General features: G+C 39.4%; 1 protein-coding gene across 3 annotated transcripts in view; it reads left to right on the forward strand.

The window, feature by feature from the left end:
* Positions 1-353: 353 nt before the first annotated feature.
* TULP4 (TUB like protein 4) overlaps positions 354-21,739 on the forward strand; it is a 123,956-nt gene continuing 102,570 nt past the window's right edge. For all 3 annotated transcript variants that reach the window (XM_059835406.1, XM_059835408.1, XM_059835407.1), the window contains exon 1: positions 354-605. In XM_059835406.1, the coding sequence (XP_059691389.1) occupies positions 354-605 (252 nt within the window). The remainder of the gene's footprint in view (positions 606-21,739) is intronic.

Raw genomic sequence — 21,739 nt, forward strand, 5'->3', positions numbered from 1 at the left:
ATAAAGATTATATCAAGTTGAGCAAAAAGATGACTTAACCATTTCTTGAGCGCCTCTTATGAAGTAGCTGTTTCTCCAAAGGATAAGTGCACCCTCACTCTACAGACTCAAAAACAAAAATGAACCTGAATTTTTTTTTAAGTGTTACTTTTTCTTAGCCAACTGCCATCATCTTTTATAGAGGAATTTTTCACTATGCATTTGGTGGATATTTATAAACACTGACCCCATCCTCCTCCCTTTCAGTGATCTATCCCAGGTCAGTCTTATCAATAAAAAAAAAAAAATTGATTTAAATTTTGTGCACTAGACATATTACTTTCTTATGTCAAAAAATAAAATATTTAAAAAGCATGTATGCAGCAGTGGAACATGGGCCTGTTCTTTGCAGCGATTCCAACATCCTCTGCCTCTCCTGGAAAGGGAGAGTCCCCAAAAGTGAAAAGGAGAAACCGGTGTGCAGGAGGCGGTACTATGAGGAAGGCTGGTTGGCAACAGGCAATGGCAGAGGAGTTGTAGGCGTCACTTTTACTTCCAGCCATTGCAGGAGGGACCGGAACACCCCTCAGAGAATCAACTTCAATTTGAGGGGCCACAACAGTGAGGTAAGCAAAATGTGTGTTACTCTTTAAAGGAAACGATAGCAATTTTTTTTTTTTTGTAGTAGTATTTCTGTTTGAAATTTGACAGGGCGGTATGAAGGAGGTGCAGGACTAACCCAAATGTGATTGGGATCTATTGGAGTGTTTAGTAAATTCAAGCGCATGATGCTGATGGTGAAGAGGTTCTCTGGAACTGGGTCTGTTTTTGGTTTGGCCTATTATCTCCTTCATTCCTCAGCACCTCCCAGTTTCCAGGCAAATTCAATAAATGTGTGTTAAGGGAGTTAAAAGTTGAGATGGTTGACTGCTTTGACACAGTACTAAAGTCTGGCTTAGAAGGCTAATGGAAAGGCAGGGGAGTGGGAGAGGAGCTTAGTTGAAGTCTGCCGGTTTTTCGGAAGCTGCAAACTGCAATGGCCTGTGGCAGGGGATAGCTGTCATCTCTTGAAAAACTTTTTTGTAAGAAAAAGGGGCAAGTGGGACTTCTCAGAAAAATGTTGATGTCCTGCAGTAAAATACTGTAACTTCACAATGCCAGGCATTGTCCTGACTACAATGATATAAAAACTTTTCCATTTATTTTTTCTGAAAGGGATAAATCTGTTGGTAAAAAGCTGGTATTTCAGCTGTGCTTTACCATCTTCCTGGCACCTATCTCTTTCTCTGCATAATGCTTCATGGAAAGTGCAGATGATGCCCAGCAGCATACAGAGTGTCTTGGACAGGTGTGAGGACTTGGTTTGTTTCCACTTTTTAGTTAGGCTGTGGTTGCATGTGCTCTTTGAAAAGATTCTGTCCAAATCAAAGCTTTGCTCTTAGGTTAGTGGGTGGAATGGCATTGTATGTACTGAAATTAAAACTGAAGATACAAGGTGTTTTTTCTTGTCTTTTGTGCTACTTACTTGTTGGACTCTAATGTATGTTGCTCTTTCGACATAAGCTGTACCAAAGATTTAGAGGTGGGTAGTTTGGTTCTTGTGTTAACATTAATAACAATCCTGTTTTTAAGAAAAAAGAGGACCATGGGATAAATATTTAGTCTTAAATAATTGCTTCCACATGCTTTGTTCTATATTCAGGTGCATGGGTGTATTGTAAATTATATAGACTTAGATTTATAGATTCATGTATGTATTTGTATCAGGTTCATTCAAAAAATTACAGCCACCTTTTCCCAAAGGGAGGAATGATATTCGAATCCAGCATTTTGTTTTGAGCCATCTCTAGTTGTCAGTATAATTTTCAATTGCAAATTGCATGTTATTTTTGAAATGTGTGCTACAATGATCACTTTACATTTCTCCATATTTTCTTCTCTAACTTTTCCATGAACCTGGGCACCTGTTTTTCTCCTTTTGCATAATATGAGTCTTGAAAACAATGGAGGAAGTGCTGTTTATGTGAACGTGCAGTCTTGTTGCAGAACATGAAAACACGAGATTAGGTTTAAGTATGTGCCAGTTAAGTGGAGAAGATGCTGATGTGCATGCTGCCCTTTGGTTTTGGCTAGTTTTGCTTTGTTTACTTAGTTGGCCATTAGATTCTCTTTCTGGGTCACTGCATCGTTGCTGTGTGGATGGAGCTGTGCTGTTTGTGTATCCTTTCACCTAACAGTGATTGGCATGAGAGAGACTCTGAAATGAAAGGAAAATGTTCTGTTTGAATTTTTTTTTTATTATTTGGGCACTTAAAAAGTGCTGGGTCAAGCTTGTCATTAATAAAGAATCGTGTTTCTGTAACTAATCTTCCTGGTAGCAGAAAATGTGTGAATGACCAGAATAGAGACTACCAATTAATTTCTCTGTATGACACTACAAAACTGATATGGTGGGGTCAAAAATGTGTCGTGCTGAAGGAAGAAGAGACTTGGCTTTAGTGGAACTAGCTTTCTGTTATGAGTCTGGCTGCTATCAGATTTTCCTGCTGGAATATTTTTTTGAGCATCAGTGTAGATGAAAGTTCATCCTTACAAAGTGATGTGTTATACAACACTCTTCACCAGGCTTACTGAATGTTATCCTTTTATAAGAGAATCCTACTGATTTTGGTAGGAATGAAACTGTAATACAGGATTTGCTAGTTGTTAAAGGTATATAGTTGAATGGACAACAAGATTTTTTCTTTAGGAAACACATTTCCTTCTAAATCTGTGTGTTGAAAGATTCTTTAAAAGAAAGAAAACTTTGAACAGCACTGCTTATTGCTATTTGCATAAGAAGTAGTAAATGTCTTGTTTTCCCATTCTCACGTTAAAAAGCAAGCCAACAACAGCCTTGTCTCTTCTCTGTACCACCTTACACAATGGAAAATGCTAATTTTGCAAGCATATTCTGGTATATGTGTTTGATTAAAGCTACATTTGTTGTACAGAATGTGCCCAAAGGGATGTGATTGTCTTAAAACTTTAAGAGCCTGTGTGTTTCATTGACCAATTCTAGGATAGTATTGTGTCATCTTGTTCCCAGAAATGGTGTTTTATACCTCTACATATTTTCCTCTGGGATAAAGCTAGTGGAGCAGGTCAAGTTTGTGGCTTTTCTGACATACATTGCTGCTTTAATATTAGTATGCATTCAATTACAAAGAGTGAAATGCTATAATGAACAGAGCAGAAGAGGTGAAAATACAGAAACTGAATACTTCCCATTTGGGGTATAATTAGCAATATGCTGTGGGCAGAGCAGTACATTGTATTTCAGTTTTAGGGTGAAAATCTGAAAGAGGTAATGTGGCAGCGCTGTGCTTTTGGCAAGAATGTCAGACTATTTTTAAGTGGGTCATGAAGGTGGGTGCTAGTGATGTATTTTTGCGATGTTTTTATGATTGCTGCAGAGATTCACTGAAACCTTCTTTTGGTACACAGCTCCTTTTTTGACTGTAATAGCAGGACTGTAGCATATCAGAACAAATAAGAATGAAGAATCCCCAGGACTGAATTACTGACACACATACTGCAGTGGTGGACTTGCATGACTCATCACATTGAACAATAATTGAGAATGAAATGCTTTGTAGCATGAGCCACGCTTGTATTTTTACAGTTGCTTCAAGGTTGCTTTTTAGAGTTTGCAACTAGGAAGTGGTTGCCGTATTATTTTAATTAACAATCTCATTTTTTTGTAGTTTCTAAGGAGAACTACAGGGATTAAAATAAGCGTATTCCATTTATTCTGTGCAAGAGGTGGAAATACTGCATTTTGTGAAAGATCTGTTTTTTAACTTCAGCATTGCATTTACAGTCCTGAATCTCATTTACATAAGGCTCAGCATTCTAAAAATGAAAATTTAAATGGGCACATAACAAAGGCAGAAGGAACTTTGATGCAGAAGGAAGGGGAAATGTGTGTTGTGCAGCAGTTGTGCAGCTACAATGTGTTTCACATGTTGAAGGAACACTTTGCATCTCTGACCATGGGATGGGAGTTGTCTCTGTGAGGATAGGTAGTGGATGGAGCAGATGTGAATGACTGCAGAGGTGCATCATTCGGTTTGGCTTTGGAGCATTTCCCTTGGTCAAACTGACAGAGGCTGGTGTTCAGTGGGTTTCTTTCTTAAGTCTGGCAGAAAGGTTAGAAGGTAGAATGATGTGCCATTGTAGCACAATGTGTGAATTAGCATCCAGGGAGCAGAAGTGCGGTAGCCTAAAATACCTTCCCCTCCCCTGCATGTGTAAATGCCATGTTGTGCAGAAATTAAAAAGTGACATTTAGAAGTCTTTGATTTTGACCTAACTTGACCTTCCTTGGCTGCACTGGGAAACAGTGTTAGAAAAGTAATTGGGCACATTTCTTTTATGACTCTTACTATTTCTGTGATAAATTAAGGATTAAATGAAAAATATCTGGTCACTTCAGCAAGGTCAGGGTTTCACCCAGTGTGACTAGTAGGCTCTGAAGCATGCCAGGCTGAATTTTTTTTTTATAATACCACGGAGACACTGGCTTTCAGCTTCTGGTCCATCCTGAGGTTTCTGGGGAGAGATTTTCAAGGGGATCTGTAAAAGATAATTAGAAAAAAAGTCCAAACTTGTCCTCAGTGGGCTTCAATTAGCCTTATAGGGATCATCCCTTCCAGTGAAAGATTTACAGGATGTCTGCAAATCAAATTGGTTGGATGGTGCCGCTGTAGGTATTTATTCTAATGGGTTCTGTTGTGTCTAGCGTATTAAGATGGTAACAGTTTCTATGGCACTTAATGTTTCTTAAATTATTAGTGTTTAAAAAAATGTTTTGCAGATGTATATTTTTCTTTTCACTGTGCTAACTATAAAGGCATCTTTGATATATTTAGTAAGATTCAGTATGCTAATTGCTGGACTGAAGCATTAAAAAGTAGTGCAAGAATATGCAAATTTTGATGCAGTGAATTAAGTAACATGCTGAATACATTATTGAGTATGCATAGCGGTTTTTACTGTAAACATAAAGTAAATTGCTCATTTATTTACATTTGAAGTTATTTGAGTGTCCAAAGTACATGACTACAGCTGCAAAAACCACCCTGTTTTGTTTAGCACAGGATTTAGAAGTAGATGGGGGTATAAACATATCTCAGCTGGACTGTAAAATGCATTATTTTGAGTTACAGCTTTTCAAAGGAATGCTGTCCTTTAAAAATATTCAATAAATGTTGTGTTTCGTACTACGTTAGTTATGGAAGTCTCTGCAAAGTTCTTGGGTTTGTTTTGTTTGAGTGGAAGGAGGTTACAAATAGCTTTTTCCTGTTTTAAAAAGAAAGCTTTTCTTTATTCTGTCCACCTTTTTGGTCTTGTATGTGAAAGTTCTGAGCAATTCTGGCAGAGCAAATCTTTCCAGAACCCTTTTGCTTGCATAGGAAATAAATTTAAAAACCCAAACAAATAAACTTTTTCAGTAGTGTTTCTTGGTTGGTAGTGTCACTGGTAAGAATATAGAAAAAACCCAGAATTTTATTTTTTTTAAACCGTGTCTGTTTCAATTGTAACTGCCATTTGAACCTTAAATGTGATTTTTATTATGATTCCTGGACAGAAAAAACAAGTCAGCATATGGGTCTTGACAGCATGAGTACCTTGTATCAATCATTGCCTTCAAACATGGATGGAACAGTTGTTACTGGTGAACACTTAAGAAATCTTGAGGTAGAGCGATACCATAATGATGCCTTTTGGCTATAGAAGCCTCAGTGGTACAAGACATATGCTGATGTAAACTGCAGTAGTACTGCAGTTCTTCTCTCCTGGTTTTCTGTCACTGCGCACAGAAGACAGGACAAGGTTTATCGGCAGAAATACTATCTTTTTGTTAGAGCAAGCTAGTATAATTGGAAAAAACAGACAAGCTTTTGGGCAAACAAGGTTCTGAAAAGAACTTATATTTCTGAAGGCTTGCCTAGTTTTTACAACCCTGCTAGCTGATACAATGCTAAATCTGTCTACAAACCATGCCCTTCCTCTGTCCTTTAAACTACTATGGCTACGGAAAAATAGTGCTGCACAGAGAGGCAGAATTAGTGCTTCTGTGGGAAGTACCTTGTAGGAGAATAGGTCCTGCGCCTGACTGGGCTGGCTCCATTAAATTTGTGTTGTGACTAGTATTGGCAGGCTTGTCTCACTATTTACTTTCAGAAAGGACAAATGCATTGAGATTTCATGCAGGCTCCTTATTATACGTTCTTGAACTGTCTGCTCTGCACTTGGTCTGGGTGCTTGAGTGCTTTAATTTCTTGAAACAAGTAGTAAAAGAGCCAAAATACATTTTAAACATCTTTGTTAGTCTTCTTTTTACCAATCTCTTAAACTTTTGATGAAGCTTAAATATGCTCTGTGGCATGCAAGAAGTGTCTTTCATAGCTTTCTCTTAAGAGAATTAGCAAAGAAAATAAATGGAGCTGGAAGTTGGAAGGGGATTGATCCTCTTCCCTTAATTGACAAATAGCAGTCCTGCTGCTCCCCGTTTCTGTGCCTTGTATCAGTTTCCAAACCCCAAAGTATGGCCTAAACTGTGTCGGTACAGCTTCCGTATAGTTTGTTCACTCTAGGAGGTGCGACCACTTTCAATGTGTCTTTCATCTTTTCTTTGTAATACTGTTTTTTCCAGTCACACTCAGCTTCTACTTCCACAAATATTTGGCCCTTTCTGTCTGTCTGCCCATCTCTCTCAATTGCCTCAGAACCCCGGCTTCTCTGTGAGCTCTCCAAGTTCATGGGGAGTTGGCTGCTCAGTGCACTCTCCTCTTACTAAGGTACAGGATTATATTTGTTCTTACACAGTCATGTGGCTTTGAAGCAAACCATCCAATATTGCTACAACTGTAGTTGAGTAATGAGAGTTGATAGTGCTATGTTGATGTGCTTCTTGAAAGTTGCTTTTGTAGGTCATGCGTACACAGTGTGTTTCCTGCAAAGGATAGGTCATCTGCTCAAGAAAATTTTAAATTACAGTTTTCTGTTCTTTTTTTGTTTTAATAAACATCTAGAAAATCATCCCTCAAGGCTGGGTAAAAAAGGAATACATGACATGAGAACAGTATTGTCAGCTTTTAGACAAAACTAATTATATTTGTAATCAGGTCATCAATGTGTTCTTAAATTTCACCGTGCTATAACACCTGGCTACAGTTTTGTTGTTAGATAATTCTACTCAAAAAAGTTTGAAGTGGAATCAAGCTCACCTTTATCAGAAACGAACCCTAAGCTTTTATTCATGTTAAATTGTTGAAAAATAAAAACATGCATATTTCAAGATAATGGTACACCCAAGGGGCATTTCTTGCCTTTTGAATTAGGGCAAATATACGCTATTGCTCTGGATAGGAGCAATTGTTCAGCATGTTAATTTGGGTGTTAAAGGAAAAGAAATGCATTTTCTTTAACAGAAGTTTAATGATGAGGACCTATAGATGTAGTGAATAGGTGAAATTACTACTGACAGTTGATATGTAAGCTTGGAATATGAGCACCTTCTGAATAAGGAAGGTCACAACTCAATATGCAATTCTGAAGGCCTCGTATACGCATACATACATCCTGAGCATCTGAATTGTAGAGAAATCAGGTTTTACGATAGCATTTCTGAGCCATAATAATCATTAAGGACACTGCCTTGGTTTAAACAGTTCCCAGCGGTATTCATGAAATTACAGATAGTCTGAACAGATAAGATACCCATTACAAACCATAAACATTTCACAATATAATTGAACATAGAGCACCAAGTAATTGCTTGTCAAGTATAGCTAGAATGTAGTAAGATAGACAAAAGAAATTTTATAGGCTCTTGTCCTTGGGCAACCAGCATCTCTGCTCTGATAGCAAACTTTTATGAACATGTGTGAACTTTTGAAGGAATTCCCAGTAATCTCTTTGCATTAGGAGCGTCTTTAAAGAGAAGTAATCCAATTCTATAACAAAAATTTTACAGGAAGTAATGAAAATGAAGTTGAATTGGGGAAATTTTTGTGAATTTTCAAAAAGAAGTGCTGGTTTTAAGTTTTCAAAATAGAATTATGATGTTCCAGTTCTGGAATTATTTGAAAAAGTAGGATATTGGAAAATCGTATCCTTATATATTCCTCAATTTTTTTGCATTTTAAGGAAACTAAATGTACATAGATGACTTTACTAATGAGGAAAATACAGCTTTGTTTAGCCTGGTCAGAATGTAATGGAACTGCAAAGTACAGTGGATTTATTCTGCTATTCAAAAGGGACGCTCTGGCAGGAAGGAGTTCACGCACCTTGCCCTGATTAACAGCAGGGTTCTCGGGTTGGTGGAAGATGTGTGTTGGTGGAGCGTGGTTTGGCAGTTTTGGTTGTTCTCTGCAGACAACAGACAACACTATCTCCCATAAGATTCTCATAGACAAGCTGTGGATGTACAGGCTGGATAAGGAGACAGGAAGGTGGATTGAAAAGTGGCTGAATGGCCGGGCCCAGAGGGTGGTGATCAGTGGCACAAAGTCTGGTAGGAGGCCAGTGACTAGTGGTACACCCCAGGGATCAATACTGGGTCCAGTCCTGTTTGACATCTTCATTAATGATCCGGATGATGGGGCAGAGTTTACTTTCAGCAAGTTTGCAGATGACACCAAACTGAGAGGAGTGGCTGATATGCCAGAGGGTTGTGGTGCCATCCAGAGGGACTTTACAGACTGGAGGAATGCGCTGAGATGATGACAGGAACCTCATGAAGTTCAACAAGAAGTGCAAAGTCCTGCAGCTGGGGAGGAAGAACCCCATGCACCAATATATGTTGGGGGCCGCCAAAAGGCCACCAAAGCATCTTTGCAGAAAAGAACCTGGGGGTCGTGGCAGACACCAGGTTGAACATGAACAAGCAATGTGCCCTTGTGGCAAAGAGGGCAAGTGCTGTCCTCAGCTGCATTAGGTGAAGTATTGCCAGCAGGTTGAGGGAGGTGATCCTTCCCCTCTGCGCAGCACAGGTGAGGCCACACCTGGAGGACTGTCCGGTTCTGGCAGTCTCCCAGTACAAAAAGAGACATGGACATACTGGAGAGAGTTCAAGGAAGGGCCGCAAGGATGGTGAAGGGACTGGAGCACCTCACATGTGAGGAAAGTCTGAGAGAGCTGGGACTTCAGCCTGAAGAGAAGGCTCAGGAGGATCTTGTTAATGTACATAAATACCTGAAGGGAGAGTGCAAAGACGGTGGAGCCAGGCTCCTTTCAGTAGTGCCCAGTGACAGAGGCAATGGGTAGAAACTAAACCACAGGAGGTTCCCCGTGGACATGAGGAAACACTTTTTCACTGTAAAGGCAACTGGCTCAGGTTGCCCAGAGAGTTTATGGAGTCTCCATCCTTGGAAATATTCTAAAGCCATCTGAACACGGTCCCGGGCAACCAAGTCTGTGTCCCTGCTTGAGCAGGGAGCTTGGACCTTCCAGCGGTTCCTTCCAACCCCAAACATTCTGTGATTCTGTGAAATCTGTTTGTAAATCTATGTGAAATTCTTTGCACCTAAACTGAGGGAGCAACATCAAAAAACACAACTCTTGAAGGCAGGCAGGAAGTGCTAAATATGCAAAAAGAGAAGCCGTTCAGGTTTGGCTAAAATGAGGGAACAAACTGATGTGCTAGAGGAGGCAGAGAGCATTTTCCTGAGGATAAATCCAGATGATATTCCAAGTAGTCAAGCAGTTGGAGAGCATAGTCAAAATCCTCATGAGGAATTATAGGCATAGCTAATTAAAATGCAGAAGAAAGTCAAAGCTGTTGGATGTGAGGGTAACTTCGCAAGAGAAGCAGAATTTGAGGGGGAAAATTGTCACTAAACTGAAGAGGAGAGGAAACTGTTTAGATGGCACAATCTATGCCCCTTGGAAAGTTTTAGAAGAAGCTGCAGAGCATGTCTGTTGTAAGCTATAGAAATCTGCCGCCCTGCTTAAAACAAAGTAACAAGAAAATGCTAAATGTAGACAGAAAGATCTGACTGCTGGAGGAAATTGTATGACAAGATAGCAGTGCTCTGATTACTGAGTTGGCTCATCTGTGTATAAGATGAGGAAATGGCAAGTAAGTGTTTTGTCAGGAAGAGACAAGGCAGAACTGTGAAGAAACCTGCAGCAGCAGATCATCGCTACCTAGGATAGGTGTGTATACGTTACCTGCATACGTGCAGGAGAGACAGGCGTAGTTGGAGTAGAGCCAGTCTGAGAAATGTTGTCCAAGCTGAGAATGACACTGGCTTTTGTGAAGCTGAGCAAACATGTGGAGGATCTGGAATTCAGTGACAGTCAGCAGAAGGCATCAGTCAGTTCCACAGATGTAGTTTCCAAAAAGGATAATGGCCAGCAGCAGGAGACACAGCTGAAGGCTGATTATCAGCAGTATGGTAACCTCCTGAAGTTAATGTCTCGAGTAGTGTCCTGGAGAGGGGGCCAAGCACAGGGACCTGCAAGAGGTGCTGGAGAAGCTGAGAAAGAGGGAGTGTTTCAGCCGGTTGAACAAGAAATCCGTCATCTGAGTAAGATGGAAAAAAGAAAGACAGAGGGTTCTTCCACTCAGGGAAGAGACAGCTCTCAAGCCTTTAACCTGCAAAGAGCTAGAGGAAGTTGAGTTTCACAGAAAATCTGGTTCCACCAAAAGGAATGAATCAAGGTCATTCTTCAGGTAGAGACACAACAGAGAATTATGTCAGTAGAAAAAAAGAAAGGTAGGAAGGAGGCTCAAATAGGCTTGATTATTCAATTACAAAATACTAAAAATAAAGAGATGTTTGTAATTTCTTGCTACCCTAATGAGGACCTTTCTTGAGGAATGACCTTATCTTTAAAGGGTGCACAAGTGAAGATATCCCACAAGGCTGTTTTGAGGATACAATGAGACAGCTTTCCGATGCTCTGCTATTGGTAAAAGGAGTGTTGATTGCATACTAGAGAACTTAGTTTACAAGGGATACTAGCAGGCCTTTACGTTAGAATTATCGTAAGGAAAAGGGATCTTATTCTTTTGCTTCCCTTAATTCCGATGTGGTCCTGTGAAGTATTTCTTGAGCCTGGTAATATGCAAGTATCTTGCTTCTCAGTTCAGAAGTATTCTGGGAGCATATGATGAAGCTGTGTTTTCTGCGGCTGCACAGAAGTGATAATGTTAAATGCCTGGTAAATTAATAAACGGTATTGCTGTGGAAGGAGTTATATTTATTGTAGGGAATGGATGCTCAAAATGTGGTTCCTTGAAATAAGGTGCCTTAAAAGTATGCAGAGGACTAAGTGGCTAAGAAAGGCTGCAGTTTGAGAGTACCTATCAGTTCTTGTTCTGGTAATATCTTAAGTTAGGCATATTCTTCATGACCTAAATGGGACCAATACTGAATAATTGTATGAAATGGAAGAACATTTGATGTTACAGTTACAAGCACAGATTGCTTTACTGTACAAGGTGAGCCATTAGCATAAGTTATGTTTATCGGTGCATAAGATAAATGCTTTCTCATGTATGTCATCTTAGCAATTCTACTTTTGCCCACAAGACACCCCATGGATCACAGATGTTAGAGTAGGAATTGCTGTTTTCCCATGGGATGCCATCAATCATCTAGATGTTTCATGTAAATTTAATTGCATTTCCAGCATTCTTACCGTTTCCAGAATAATACCCTCAATGGTTTCTTCAGATTCAGTAGTCCTTTTACTAATTAGGGAACCCAGACCCTGCGCTCCCCTTGGGAGAGAAGTCTGCATGTCATAAGCTGTCTTGAATATTAGCGATACTTATGCAAGTTATAAAAAATGTAAATCAACAGTTGTTTATTGAGAAAGATGTATTGGAATATACATATGTTGTTCTTGTTTGAAGGAAATCAGAAGTCTTTTGAAGCAGTGTTTCAAATTAAGAATAGCTGTTAAGGATAAAATTTGTCCTGCTTTAAGTACTTCCTCCAGAAGAAACAAATCCAGCAGGGAGGTTAACAAATTAGATTAGAATATTGTCATTTTAATACATACTACTTATGCAACCAATTATACCTTGTTATTATGTCTTATGGCTGCCATAAAGTCATTCTGTTGATGAAACAGAATCAAATTAGGCTTTGACACAATGTTATTACGTATTATTAAAGGCCCTACCTGGAGCTGGAGTTACTTTGGGTTAATTGTGGTAACGGTTCTTGTCTCTGTGGTCACTGGGTACATGTTAAAATTGTCCTCCCTCAGCCAGCTTCCTGCTCAGCTCCCTCTGAGTGAAGAAGTGAGATGTGGTTGTGATTACACTGGCCAGGGAGATGACTGTGTTTAATGGCTGACAGCGGGTGTCAGTAATTATAGGTGTATGTCGCTTCTCCATCCTGAAGGTCCTGAACTGCTGCTAACAACTCAAATGAAGCCACCTTATGCCTGAGATGGGAGAGGGAGATGCCTTCTCTGAAAACAGATGAGCCTAAAGTACTGTTTGAGGCAAATACATGTAATTTTGTTTCTGTACATATATACTATTTTCATACATGCCTCATTTTTATTTTAATTGCTCTTTCTGCAGCTTTGATGCATAATTGTGACAATAATCAAAACTTGCTTGTAAGACTTGAAGGACTTGAGCTTGTTCATATGACTAGAAATCAGCATATAAAGAAGTATTTTACATATCTATATATACAAAAATGAAAGTATTTGTAATATATATTGTCAGATAAATTAATGTAAGTAAAGCTGTTGAAAAAATAACAGCCATAGAAAAGTTCTGTTCCACAGAAAAATAAGCTAATCAGGAACTAAGTCATTTGATCTGGGGACCTCATACAGTCTCCTAATGTTTCATGCTTTACTTTCAGCTAGCTTCATAAAATAGAAACCAAATGGTTTATATGGAGCTAAAAACTGATATGGAACTCGATAAATGTGCAAGTAGATGAGACATACCATAACGTATGATACTATTTTAAATGAGAACATAGCATTTTTTATAGTGACCTCTGAATATTCTTATTTTCTAACTAATGATTCTTCAAATCTGTTGTGAATAGGCATGAATCACATACTAACAAAAGGAGTAAGCTTCATGTCCTTGTATTTTGCCTATTCAGCTGTTTTGTTTTGAAGGAAATAATGTCTGCTTTTACTACGGCTGTTCATGCGCTTTCAGTGTTTCTTTCCTACAAGTTCCCCATTTTTAATGCCGTGAAGACTCAATAATAGCTGAAACTAAACTAAAAACACCTTTTTGATATACATACCCAAGATGAAAATTCTTGCTGTGCACTAGGCATTTTATTACTTTAGTTGAAATATTTTATTAAGGCAGTTTCTGAGCGTGAGACTTTGTACTGAAATACACAGAGGTTTAGTCACAAGTGTATCTCCTGTCTGAAAATAAAGACATAGACTTAAAAGATTTTAAACTTGATCCTTTTGGGCAGCTGTTGTTTTTAAGTTTATTGTGGCCTTTATGTTTGTAAACTTCAGGACAGAAATTGGAAAGCCTTTTAATACTGAAGGCACTCTTGTTTCTTAGGTTGTTTTTTCTAATACTACTAGTAGTATTAGAAATACCTTGCTACTAAAATTTTATTTTGAAATTACTGGTGCAAATAATAATAGCACCTGAATTGTTAGCATTGTTTCTACTCACTGTCTAGAAGTGTTAAGCTTTTCCTATATTGTTATTGTACTGTTGAAAAACAGATAATTTTACGTCATGAGCATCCATTATTATTATTTTTACTGGCCTTTAGTCAAGCTGGGGTTTTTACTAATTTGATGTAGGGATCTCGTATGTAATTAACTACACGTTAAGTGGTAGCAGCGTCCATGAGAGCAGGGAAGGTGCTCAGAATTTAGGTAGAAGTGGGAGTGAGCAGGACCTGGGGAACAGGGCAGCCTGAAGGGTAGGGTGGAAGTTTGGGACCGTTTGGATGCGAGACGCAGGGGTACCTGGAGGGGGTTGGAGGCAGAGGGGCCTGCCTGCTGCTTTTCTAACGAGACTTTCTGCCAGGCCCCGGGGTTAGACCTATGGTTCTGAAGTCCTGAATTCCCCTTGATTCATAAACAGCTATCAGATGCGGTCAAAATATCTCCATCCTCTGTAGTGAGTGATCCAAACCAGAGATGACAACTTTAATAGCTGTTAGTTAAATGTAGATAGTAGATATCAGTCCTGCTCATCGTTTTGTGGATTGATGGTGGATGTCAGGAGCAACATGTAGTTTTTTCCTATTTCTTTTGTAAAGCTTGAGCCATTTGTCAGACAGCCATTGTGTATCAGAAAGAAAGATTAAGCTATCAGAAGTTATGAAATGTCAGCATTACCTGCAGTTGATTTACCGTGTCTGTTCATTTCTTTTAATGTGTCGGTGCATATATATTATGATTCAGTTTTCAATTACCTGAATCCAAACTTTTTTGTCTCCTTGGAATTCTCTTCTGTTCAGTGCCTGTAAGGTGCCTGTGGATGAGGGAAAGTTGCCTGAATAAGCTCTGTATTACTTATTTTGGAAATCAGTATGTATGCAGTGAAGGGCATGAAGAAGAGTGAAGTCCCGTGGCTGGGCAGCTCAATGTTGCTGTGGAGGATTGTTTGTTTTACTGAGCTTTTCACCATAACCAGCATGTATTTCTCGTTTTCTGAGTAATGGTAGTAATCATTTTACTGTCCTTGGAACTGTGAAGGTGAATTAATTAGTTTTCATTAAATGCTCAGATACTATAATTCTACACAGGTAGCCAGCATTTCTTGATCTTAAAGCATTTGCTTTTGTCAGTCTAATCTTGATGTTCTTCTGGGGATCTGATTTCACAAGCCCATTTTAAAATAAATTGTCATGACTCATCTTCAGAGTTTGATCATGAGTAATATTTGGCCCCACAGCACGTGGGCACCAATGCAGTGTGTTTGTGGTATCTATCTAGCTAATCTTGAGGGATTCCTTGATGGACAGCATAGCTAACTTCAAAACTTGAGACTTGAGGTGTACAGCAGTCAAAGTAAGGGGATCTTTAGTTGTGCTGTACATCTAGCTCATTGTGATTCAGACGGTTCGTCAGCTTAGAAATCACCTGTTCGGAGCTTCAGAACAATTGTAATGATGCGGATTGTGCCCAGAGGATGTATAACACGATTCCTGTTAATGGGAGGTTTTAATAATTGAGTTCAGTGTTGTTGATGATAACATTAGAGATGTTAGATCTAACTTGTCCTGTTGAGTTTGACTTTTAAAGTGTTATAAAAAAATTCTGTGATGTACTTATATGCTGCAGTGATTATTAAGACTGAGAATCACAGGCGTTTAATTGAATCTGAAACATGGTTGTGTGACTCCCTTGGGTAGGCGTGAAAGCTAGAAGAAAGTCAGATAGTATGTGGAGTGAACTTTCTTATTGTCAGTTAACTCCAGAATCACTTGAGTAATGCAGACAGTTTATCAGCAAGCTTGCTATATTCTCACCAGTACTGCAAATACCACCTCAGTCTGAAAAATCAAGTTGAGTCCTTAATCCTCACTAGTAATCAAGGGGTTTTAGGTTAATGTATGTTAGCTCTCCTATATCATCTGTCCAATACGGTATCTCCAGTGGGTTTAAGCAGGTATAATGGAATGAACTGTTGTATTTATGAGTAAAGAGATTCCTTTGGTGGTTGTGAAAGCAACAAAACCATGTAATCTTTTCTCTTTCCTGTGCTAACTCTGCAGTGTTAACTTTTTATTTTGAATGTCAGCAGAGGTGAGTTTTGAATACACATGGGGAGCAAATTTTTTGAGTAAACAATTGCTACTGTTAAATAAATCACCCTTAAGGCTGAATTTTAAAGCCCTTATATTGCCAGAATGAGGCAGAAGCCCATAAAATGCCTTACAGAAAGTGCGTGAACTGTAGAGGAGGCTTTAAAAAGGGGCTAAAATGTCTTTTTAAATGCTCTTTATACTTCCAGATGGTTGCAGAGGGTACTTTTTTGGGTTCACTGTCCAATGTGATGATGGTTAATTTTCCGAATTCTTTTTACAAGTGTTCTTTAGCAACGATAATTCCATCGTACTGTGCTGTGGCACTCGTGGGTAACTTTTATCAGTATAGATTTAGCTACCATTCTTGTGAAATTGAATCTTTCCTTCATAATTTTCACAGAATCACAGAATCACTGAGGTTGGAAAAGACCTGTAAGATCATCAAGTCCAACCATTTTCCTCAATAGCGAAAGATGGGTGGTTATTTTTTAAGTATTCGTGTGGACAGCACTAGTTTTAGTGGAGCATGTTAGATTATGTAAAATATTGATCTAGTCTGGTGATAATGACAACTTTCTATTTGGGTTTTTTTACCAATTGAAAGTATTTGAACTTTTTCACTTAAAATACAATTTTCAAAAGCCATTTCTCTCACTCCTCTTAATCTTTGTAATTCTGCTTGAAGAAAGTAGCCTGCTGCTTTCTTCATTCACTACTTGGCATAAGTAGGGAGAGGAAACCTTGAAAATACTTAAAATAAAATTGAAGGCACAGATTTTCCATTTCTGTGAGCCAGTAGTAGTGCAAGTTGAAAATAAGAGGCTTGTTTTTGAGGATTTTTGATCAGCTGAAAATTTTGGAACAACTCTAATCACGAAAATCACATAATTGTTTGATGGAAGGCTGCTCACCAGTTTGTATTCATTTTTGGGTGGTTATTAGCAAGCAAACTCTGGATGTTGTTTTGAAATTTCCTGTCACTCCTTGTCACTGTCCGTGGAAGCAGTGGGTGTCACTCCAAGGCATCAGCCTGGCATTTTATACCTCATTTCTCACAGGTGGTGATGAGGGGTGCAGTTTATCTAGACCAGTGATGCCCAATCTTTCTACCTAGATCAACCAATACCTTACTCGAGTGTTAAAAGAAAATTGTATGCTTTGGCTCCTCCTCTGCCACATGATAGGACTTTGTGTGGGGCACTACAGTCATGTACTTTCCAGAAGCAATAAATAGGTAACTTGTACCAGCGAGTTATATTTGGCCCTCAGGAGGAAGTTACCTGAGCAGCAGCTGTAGAATATGCTCATTACCATACTTTGCTGAAGGTGGTACAAATGTGGAGCCCAGGTGCTTCGTAATGGCTGCGATAAGGAATGAGATCTGGCTGCCCTTCTCCTCTGTGTTGTTACCACCGGCACTGATAAATTGTTCTGCCTTCCACAGCTGCGAGAGCCACTGCATGTTTACAGTGGTAGCGCTCTGTGTTGCAGGTAGCTGGAGTTGTTCTGTCACTGGAGACAGGCTATTCCTGAAGCTGAGCTGTAGCAGAAGCCCTTCGTTCGCTTCCCCCTTTTGCAGGGTTTTCATCAGCGGAGGATCCCAGCAGTAAGAGGACCTGGTCAAGCTACGCAGCAGGAAAGGCTGAGGCAGGATCTCTCAGTCCCAAGGATGCCAACCCATCTGACATCAAAAAGCTGTTAAAACTTATAAGTATATGACAAACTAGTACAAATAGCATGCTGGGTCTTTTAGAATATTAATCTATTTTATGATCTCCCTTTTATAAACAAAGCAATATAATAAAGTGCTCCAGGGTCCTTTCAGATGAAAGGCATTAGATAATGGCGCCTTTGGATGTTTACCTCTTGTCTGGGCCTGTAAATTCATTTATCACTGAAATGCTTTATTGCAACAACTCTATTCTTGCCCATGTGTGGTGTGAAACCATTTGAATGTCATCCCTATTTATTTTAGCTCATTTATTAAGTTGCCTATTGTGAGGCATCTATGGCCTGAATTAAAACAGATACGAAACACTAAAACCAAATCTCCACATAAAACTGCCAAATAAAATATGTAGCAAGGCAAGATTAAAAACAAATAAATAAATAAAAACCGAGGCACATAGACAAGCCAAACAGACCTCTTGCAAACCACCCACAAAGGGATTAGTTCCCAGCTACTCAAAGGAATGGGAAAAACATGGGTAGAGGATAAAAGAGCAAAGGGAGGAAACCCAAAATAGATAAAAATAGCTCAGTTGAAATAAACAAGTTTTGCAGGAAAGCCGGCCAGAAAAGGGCAAGAAAAGAAGTGCATGCTGAAATGTCACACAAAAATGTGAGTTGTTATACAGGGGTGGAAGTCACGGTGCAATGTGGCAGCCCGAGCCTGAATCTGATGTGGAGCAGGCAGAGTGCCTCGCTGACACGTGGCCTGCAGGCTTCAGTTCGGTTTTGCCTGGCCGTAGCAACCTGCCCATGAATGACCAGCGGCAAGGAACCAGACAACAATGCTGACACAAGTCAGAAGGCTGCTCTTCTGAAAGACAGGTTTGCTTTCTTTGGTTGGAACTACAGCATCGGGGCCCTTGTCCACCCATTAAGCATGGAAGACCCAAGTACTGAAGCATTTTGCAGGATGAGGTCTAGAAGTTGTAAAAAGATGCATCCTTCTGAGGTTTTGGATTTTACTGGCCTTGCTGATGTCTTCTCATCTTTCTCAAGAGAAGCCCTTTGTAGCCATCAGGATGCTATAGATAAATGAGGACCAAGTACAAGGGTTTACCTAAACCATCCCCTTTTTAATAGATTATTTCTCCACAAATGGACCCTACTTGTTACAAGATCATTTAAATGAAATCTGTGTTGCTGCCATGTTTGTAATCTGAGCTGTAATCCTTCACCTGTGCCAAATTATTGTCCCCAAACAGGTTAAATTATTGAGGGTGGGAGAAAAGTCTAACATGTGACTTGGCATTTTTGGCAGGGTCCACCCATGCTCCCAGCTCTAAATTTCAAAACAAACACACCCTGAACATTGTGCTGCTCTTTTATTATACCTTCAGGCAACGTGTGTTAGGTTTCTGCTTTGCATAGCTGCCACTTTATGGGATTCTTACTGACAGTTATTTTTTCCACTTGGCCCATTTAGGTATTTGTTTAAATGGTATAAATAAATAATAATAATAATAAAATATATCTTTAGTTCCACTGCTGGTTTTCCTCAAGCAGTAGTTTTCTCTCCCTCCCTCCCCCCTTGCAGTCACACCCTTTTGCATTAAAAATATTTTAATAATAATTTCACCATATTTTGCCCTTTCTTCCTTCATTCCTTTTGAATCTCTTTATGTGAAATCAGTGCTTGTGAAAGTTGGAAGTTGACTGTCCTGGAGGATAATCAGGGGGATACTGGGCAGAGTGGATGTGCAAAAAGTCAACAGTGGTAAGAACTCCCGTGTCTTGCTCTCCGTGATGCTTAAGGTTTATGCTCACCTGTTGCCAGTGGTCCTGGTGCAATCCCCAGTGCCGATGCTGGGGCAGCTCCTTTGTAGAATCTCCTATGCATTGCGATCAGGAGCATGCATATAATCATCATCTAAGAGGAACAGGTTTCAGTCATTACTGACCTGTCTTAAAGGTGTAACTGAAGGCAATCTGCAGGTGGCTAGGAAGATGCGACAAATTCTTACCTATAGATTCTTGTATAAATTGGAGAGTCGTAACCTGGCTGGTTTGTGACAGATACCCAAGGGATGTTACAAACAGTATGGCTGGAGCTTTACAAAGTAGTGAGGCACTGCAAATTTCAGTTCCTCTTTACTAATGTGTGTTTGCTAATTGTAAGTTAAAAATAGAATGGCTGTTTTCACTTAAAACATACATTAATTGAAATAGCTAAGACCACGTAAAGTAGCGATTTCCTTTGCAGCAAGCAGAGCTCTGACTCTATTGAAGCTCTCTTGGACACTGAAGTTGTCTTCATAAATTCAAACTTCTCATACCGATGTGAAGCCTCATCCTCTTCACTGTAGCTTTGAATGGACCCACAGATGGGTGCTATGCCCAGATATGCAGGAGTGTGAGTAAAAGTAGTGTGATGAAAGGAATAGCCTGTTTTACATCCTTGTACACAGTCTACTGTTTAGCATTTCTTGATTTCTGTTCTTCAGTGGTGGTATGCTGTGAGACTTCTGAAAACTATTGCTGTGGTACTGGGTTTATGGTTGTGATAAAACACCCCAGTCTTCAGAGCTTTCTGAGAAGCTGCTGTTGGAAAATGGAATATTTTCCTTTTTTTTTTTTCATTTTTATCTGTCATTACCACACTTACAAATTCTGCTTTTCCTGTATTCCTAGTAGCTTCCTTTTTCATTTTGGAATGAAACTCTTCAGCCTTAGCCGGTGATCAGTGTCTCTTTGACTTGCTGATCTGACTTACCATCTTAATTACATCAGCTCCCAACCCCATACATATTTCTGAAATGGCTCAGTCCTGCTTGCTGGCATGCCAACTTGATTTCCATTGCTCAATGATAGATCAATTTAGGCCAGAGATTTCTACTTGGACTTTCTGGTGGTAATACAATCTAAGGGGTCCTGCAAGGTCTTGAGGTGTTCATTGCAACTGTGATTTGAGCCATTTGGTCTGGTAAGGCTCTGTGCTGAGATGTATTGTAGAAACAGATGTATGAGAAGGTGCCTGCATTGTTGTATTAGCTTACTTACAGATATACTGCTCAGTGTTCTTAAAATGCCCCTTGTCAGGATTTTAACTTAATTATACAGTTGAAATTTCTGATGTGAAGAGAACAAAAGAGATAGTTAAAACTTCAAATATCGACCTTTTGAGAAAAGGAGTGAAAAAGAAATACAGAGCAGACTTTACCAGAGAGAGAGAGAAAGAGAGAAGGTGGCGCTGACAATTTTTAGAATTGATTTGTAGCTGCATGTCACCGGTTTGAGACAGGACAGCATGAAGTTTTACATGTTAAAGGCTTTGTCCACAGTGGTTAAGAGAATCCATGGAGTATCAGATCAAATGTCCAGGTGGCATGGTGTCGTGTCTCTGGAAGTGACCAGTAGCTGACACACAGGAAAGAGTTTAAGCACAAGTAAGCTCATAGTTGTGCTTTCCTGTACAGACCCTCACGCTCCAGGAGTCTGCAGCTCAGGAGCTTGGTGGGCCAGGGACACAGACTTTGTGTCCATACAACTTTCTTCTTTGAATTCGCCTAGCTGCTTTTTGCATCTGTGTAAAATTTTGGCCTGTCCTGTATAGCAAATGGTACAATTTACCTACGAGTTGTATGGAAAAAGTACGTTCTTTTGTTGTTTGAATATCCATCCTTCTGATTTCCTTCGATGATCTTTATTTTCTGCAGTGGAAAAAGCCGTAACAGTTGTTATCTATTTATTCCATGCCACTCCGGATTTAATAGAAATTTATTTTCCTGATTTGAATAGCGCTAGTCTGTTGCTCATACAGAATCTAATCTATCCATACATTTGAATCATCTTTTTTTTTCCTGTTCTGTAGGTGTTTTCAAGTTGCCTTATATGCATTTTGAAACTAGAGGAACAAGAACTACCCATAATAGAAATGAACACCCATACAGTGGCATAATACTGGTTTCTGTTTTCCCTATCCCCCCCACCCCCTTACAGTGGTGAATGGTGGCCAACATAATAATGATAATTACCACTTGTTATAGTTAGGGCTGATGTGTTTCTTTGAAAGAAGGCCTAGCGGGGGACATTTTCACTGGTGATGGATAGAGGACCTGACGTGGACTCCCAGTACAATTCCTGCTTCTTTGTTCCATGTAATATTTGTCAAAACAGTGGTGATGAATGATGATACGTATTTATTTTTTTTCAGAGTGAAGAATGGCTGCATTCAACATGCACGCATGCAGATAAAAAACACTGAACAGCTTCAAAAGCTGTGTCAGTCAGTCTGTCAAAATCACACGGGCAGA

This window comes from Gavia stellata, chromosome 2 (genome assembly GCF_030936135.1).
Source record: "Gavia stellata isolate bGavSte3 chromosome 2, bGavSte3.hap2, whole genome shotgun sequence".
In the NCBI taxonomy this organism is placed as follows: domain Eukaryota; kingdom Metazoa; phylum Chordata; class Aves; order Gaviiformes; family Gaviidae; genus Gavia; species Gavia stellata.